Consider the following 6,136-nt stretch of genomic DNA (forward strand, 5'->3'; position numbering starts at 1 on the left):
CTGCAAATGGTCCTGTCTCAAGATCTGGTTTTAAAATTTGCATTTTTAAGTGGACATTTACCATTAGTGTGCACTCTGGTAAATACCTTGGCAGGTAATCAAACTGCAATTTAGCAATTCTGGAGCTGTGTGTTATTTAAATGTAGGTAATGAACATGCCCATGATGGACAGAAAATGACAGAAATGGGGGTTAACAAGGGTCCTGGAGCTTTTTTTGCTTTGGTCTGTGGGTCATCGTGGTCAGAAAGAAATGTTTCTGCTGAGAACTACAGGCTAGTGTATTGGGATAAATAGTTTATATAAAAAATACAAAATATATAACCTATACATAAATATATGAAACTGAAGCATTCCACAAATTAGAAGAAAAAAAGATATATATATATATATATGTATGTATGTATATATAAAACATATATCTATATATATCTAGATCTATCTATCTATCCATATATTTTTTTATTTATTTTTTCTAATTTGTGGAATACTTCCGTTTTGAGGCAGCAGTTTGGCCAGACCTAAGAAGTTATTATTATTATTATTATTATTATTATTATTATGTTTTAACTATCATCTGTGATGTTGATGTGTTAGTATGTGTCCGGTCCACAGGCCGGGCAGGTGTCGTGTGTCTTTAAGGCTGCCGCTGCCCGCTCCCGGAGCCTCCCGCTGCCTGTTATTTTCTGCAACAAGATGGCTGTCGTTCCTGAGAGCAGGGTCCTCACTTTCAGCGTTTTTAAATGGAGCTCTTACTCCTCTACATATTTACCTGAGTGAGTATTGCGCACATTAGTCGGCCCAGCGTGTGCACTGGGTCTTACGCTTCCAGGTGCTCGTTTGTCGCCTCAGTGCAGCAGAGTGTTTGTTCCAGCCGGCCCGGCTGGCCTAGCTCGTCTGCGATCCGAGCCAGTAGCGCTAGCCTTGTCAGCAGCGGGAGGGACGTTCGGTTCGGATACTGTGTCGCCCGCCTCAGATGTTGTTGTTAATCCACTGTGGTAAACAGTCGCTTATGGGGGACCGTATGTCCCAATAAACACGGTTGGCTATTTGTGGGGAACATGTAGATAATTGACAGTGACAGATGGCAGCTATAATTCGGAATATGAGGCGGTACATTGCCTTTATATGTAAACAGAGCAAAATAAAGTTATATTTTCTGTCTTGCTAAGAGCAGATTCTAAATTAGCAGCCCCAGTGCTTATCTTTGAAACTAATTCGGCATGTTCTATGCAAAACCCGACAAACAAATTGTTGAAACCATATTCTATTTTTGAATTCCGTTCTGCAATGTGCACTCCGGCATTCTATTGTGTTAAAAACGAGCGCCCCCGTTAGCTGACTGGACCCAGAGCTAAAGTAGGTAACTAGCTGCTGTTATCTAACCACAGAGCCTGCTTTAGCAGCTATGCTAATGAGGTTGTTTACTGGCTACCTGAGACTGGTGTTACGAAACGAAATGTCCCACTTTGTGGCTCGCTTACACATGTTAACACCTCTAAATGTTGTAATTTATTACGAGTTAAGTCACCCACAGTTTCAAAGCATTCGCCTGTTGCTGGTTCAGCACTGAAGCTGCAGTTTAGCTGTAGCTTGTTAGCGGGCTAACAATAACAACAGTTTCTTAGCATTAAATATCTGTCGATAATTGTCCAAATTAACCTTCCAGCACAATCTTGCTGGACTCCATAAGCATTCTTATACAGTAACAACTTGTTTACATGTTTATGAAAACACACATTCACGCCTGTGTATTGTGTTAAGTAGTGATTTGTGAGTCCTGGCTCTAAACTTTGATGCAGTGTTGTGTAGATTGTGTCCTTTCGTTGCTGTTGTGATGAATTAACATTTCCACAGGTGTAAATAAACCCAACCCATCTGTGTGTGTTCTTTAGGAATATCTTGGTGGATAAACCTAACGATCAGTCTTCCAGGTGGTCTTCTGAGAGCAACTATCCTCCACAGGTAGGTCAGACGAGCTGCTCACTTCACCTCACTGATGGCACTTTTCCCTGAATGCTGATTTTCAGTTGTCTTGTGGAGGCAAATAAAGGTTTCAGATAACTGGATGAGTGACAACAACAACTTAGCTCAATAAAACCTAAACAATCATTTTCATTATGGCTCAATTTCTCAATTCTTTTTTCAACATTTGTCTCTAAGATGTCAGAAAATAGTGAAAAGTGGCCTGCTGTAATTTCCCAAAGCCCAAAATGATGTATTGATGGTGCCTGATTTATCTATAACAAGAAAAAGCATCAAATGATCAGATCTGGGGCTGGCAAATGTTTGACATTTTGGTTTGAGAAATTACCAAATAATTATTAGTGGCACGGGCTGAGCTCGAGGCCCTACTTGTTGTTGTTGTTGTTGTCGTCTGTAAAAGAAAGAACATTGAATGCGAAGATGTGTGAATAATGGACTGAGAGCTGTGTACAGAGGGGCTGATACGGAAGGCCAAATGATGAAACTGGGAGCTGTGGAGTGGTTTCTTTATAAACTACAACGGCCACACCTTTGTAATAAAGGAACATATCACCCAGTGTAACAGTGTATTTGTAGTAGTTGTGCTTTAAGCAGTTTTTATCAGCCAAAGGATGCACAGATAATATTTGTTGGTTTTGGAATTTCCGCAGCATTTGTGAGCTATAAACAATTTTCAAAACAGGCAAACTTACAAAAAATATAGAGAAATACTAAGTGCAAACTTTGCACTAAAAGTAAATATCATATATCAGCAGCTGATTAATAAAAGTGCCCTCTGATAACGTTAAAACTAAATGTAAAGGTCACTAGCTGTTGCTACTGAACCAAAGAACTCTGGTTTATCAGTTATGCTAATGAGCTGGTTCATGGCTACCTGGACCTGGCCTTACGTAATGGTCTGCTTTATGATTTGCTTGCTTGCACTGGGGTTGTCCTGCATTGAGGAATTTCTGCACAACCCAAAGAGGTTTTAGCCAGCGCCCAAGGAAAATCCCCTACGACAAAATAATAACAGTGGAAAATATTTGTCTAAAGCCAGTTTAGTTAATTGTTGTTTCTTTTACTCAAGCATAATAGACACTGTTGTTCACCAAATGTTCAGAAATAACAATACAATTCTTAGATTCTGTCAAATAAGACCTTCATTTTTCTTTTTTTTTTACTGTACAGAGACCTATGATGCTAACTGTTGTGGCTAGTCACCACCCAAAGGCCCGTCCTGAACAAGGGAACCCCTGTTACATAAATGTTCTCATTTATTAGAAGTCACATGCATGGCAGTGATAACATGGCTAGAGAGTGGTTTCCAGAAATGAAAGTGATGTTATCAGTTCATGTCAAGAAAGTACAATTCTCCTATTTTTTGTAATGAAGAAACGTGAGAGCCGGTGCAGCGATGTCTGTCTGTGTGGTGTTATGGAGGACTAACATAGATCGGGCTTTTGGATACACAGACAATACTTGTTTTTGGATACCTTTGAGATTTATTGACTGTAAGAAAAATAAAATATATAGAACAACCAAAGTCATCCTTTTTACTGTACACAGGAGTGCAGTGGCTGTTGTTTATAATTAAGGCTACAGGCTGCCAATAGCTAATCAATTATTGGTCCTTTCAGTGGCTGTGGATTGAATAAGGAAATATCTCAGACACAGGCTTTCCCTTTGAGAGCCCATCTAGCAGCGTGTAGGTCTGAACAGTTTACCTTCATACGATGAGAAAACTTGAACTCATTGACCGACTGCAGCAGACAGCCAGAGTTTGAGATTCAATCTCAAAGCTTGCGTTGTACAGCAAGAGGAAATGAAACATTGCAAAAAAACTACTACGTTAAACATGCCAGATTTAAAGTGCAGGTAAAAAAAAAAAGGCTTCACAAATGATCACTATTATGAAGCATTTTTCCTATAATACATTCATTAATTGAATTTATGTCATGGTTTCAATTATCTGCCAATAATTACAGTAAGTTTATTTCATCTGCAGATCTATTCTGATATTTTGGCGTCTTTAAAAAGCAATATTTATTCAATCTACAGAAATGTAATCAGCATCTAATAAATAATGATGTCATCTTTTTAAGCAGAAGTGCCAGACTTTCTCTAATTCCATCTGCTACTCTGGAAATTAGCTGCATTTCTTTTGTGAGGGTAACAAACTCAATACTTTGGACTGTTGACTGGGGAGAAACACAAAAGCACTGTAAAGATATCATCATGGGGTGTAGGAAGTTTTGACGGACATTATTCACATTTTTTTTGACAGTAAACGGTTAACTTGCTGGGGGAGGAACTTGATGTCTGGAAAGTTTAACCTACTTTGTACCGTCATTGATTTGTGCTGACATACTTAAACAAATTGCAGCTGATATGACTGGAGAAAAAAAACACCATGTTGGTTTTGGCTTGTGAAAACCGTGTCAACCTAACACGGTGCTGAATCCCAGAGTGGAAGAACGTCCCTGAAAACAGCTCACATATCTTCTTTCAAAAGGAAACTTCCACTGTTGGCATGTTGTGAAGCTCAAAGCGGCACAATTGAATAGTGTACTGTTTCACCCTGTCACTCCCCGACATGACGTTCACATGACAGGAATAGTGTGTTCCCTCTTCATCAACCAATTAAAACAAAGTGTGGGTCAGATTACATGCAAGGGTCTGTAAATAAAGTCCTTGAACACATGACTCATTGCAGGAGCTCGACGGGAGGATCAGCCTGTTTTATTGCATGTTGACTCGTTACAAACAGGATCGATGTCTGACAGGAGAGTCAACAGTCAAATCAGTGGAGCTGCTTTTATTTTTTTATTCATCATAAAGCTGGAAGGAAATTTCATGTAGAAACTTTTACCTCAGATTATTGTTGATATGCTCTGATGACACAGATTGATAGAATGTTCCCGTCTTCTATCAGTGGTTATGAAAATGTTGTTCTCTTGGGTTTGTTAAGTGCCTGCTGTCCAGTGACACATTAAATCAATGCTCTGGCCTGTGGCCTCCACTGGTTCTGGCCAGCGGCCGCCGGTCATTTGTCATTTGATGTCCTGGCTTGTTAGAGTGCCAGTGACATGCGGACGCGGCTCATAGATTGTATGTAATGCCACTTACCTGATGCAGTAGATTGACCCTGCTGTAGTCGTTTAGATAACGAGCAAATCTTTTCACAGCGCCTGGCCCGCCGTAATCACAGGCAATTTCCTGCAGTCCTCCACACACACTAAGTGCATCCAAAGTCTGCTCTTTGCTTTCAGTGTAATTTGTGTCTCTGTTTCTCTTTTCCTCCAGTTTTTAATATTGAAGTTGGAAAGGCCGGCAATTGTTCAGAGCATCACCTTTGGGAAGTATGAGAAGACTCACGTCTGTAACCTCAAAAAGTTCAAAGTGTTTGGCGGGATGAGCGAGGAGAACATGACAGAGCTTTTGTCCAGGTGAGATATCCCCGTTTATGCAAATCCTGTTTACTGCAGTCAGAAGCGACTGCATTTGCAGCAGCATTTACAGCATTTTTTGAGGGAATATTTGGAAGTCACTGCTGGTTTTACACATCCTCAGAGTAAGCTCTGCCTAAGAAGACAACTGCAGGGGAAATAAAGTCCCATAGGCAATAAAGTTGCAGCAAGGAAGTTGGATTATTGATGTGTGGGATTGATTTTACTTTGACCTGGCTTCAGATTCAGTTCTGAGTCGAGCTGATTCTTATTGTTGTCAATACAGACCCTTAAAGGCATTTTTCCACTTTAAGCACAAATGAGTCCCGGTAAGGTGTTTGTTCTAGGTTCTGCCTTGTGTTTCCTGTTCTGTATCAAGTGCTGCTGTATTGATTTATTTTCATTACTTTTAAGCATCAGTGTAAGTGAATCAATGAATTGTGACCAACTTCAGTAAGAGGTTGACGGAAAGGAGAAAGAAGATACAACCATGGTACACAGTGCAATCATTTTTCAAGGCAAAATGTGTAAAAATTACAAAAAAAAAGGAAGCAAGTGAAGCCCAGAGGCACACTGAGGAGGACCCGGGGGAAGACACTGCACCACGCTGAGGCTTCAGTGAAAAGAGCTCCGCACGATGTGTTTTGACGTTTTTGTCCACACACTTCAGTTCAGAGCTCACTGTGTGAAAAATGTGAAATATGATGACACATGACCACATGAG

The 6,136-nt window shown here is 40.1% G+C and overlaps 1 protein-coding gene across 1 annotated transcript in view; it reads left to right on the forward strand.

Annotated features, from left to right (window-relative positions):
• Positions 1 to 681: 681 nt before the first annotated feature.
• The window catches only part of mkln1 (muskelin 1, intracellular mediator containing kelch motifs), a 49,747-nt gene continuing 44,292 nt past the window's right edge, over positions 682 to 6,136 (forward strand). Inside the window, exons 1-3 of the mRNA XM_008289902.1 lie at positions 682 to 774; positions 1,894 to 1,963; positions 5,270 to 5,412. Coding sequence (XP_008288124.1) covers positions 695 to 774; positions 1,894 to 1,963; positions 5,270 to 5,412 — 293 coding nt within the window. The 5' untranslated portion in view covers positions 682 to 694. The remainder of the gene's footprint in view (positions 775 to 1,893; positions 1,964 to 5,269; positions 5,413 to 6,136) is intronic.

Source organism: Stegastes partitus, unplaced genomic scaffold (assembly GCF_000690725.1).
Source record: "Stegastes partitus isolate 25-593 unplaced genomic scaffold, Stegastes_partitus-1.0.2 Scaffold644, whole genome shotgun sequence".
Classification (NCBI taxonomy): Eukaryota; Metazoa; Chordata; class Actinopteri; family Pomacentridae; genus Stegastes; species Stegastes partitus.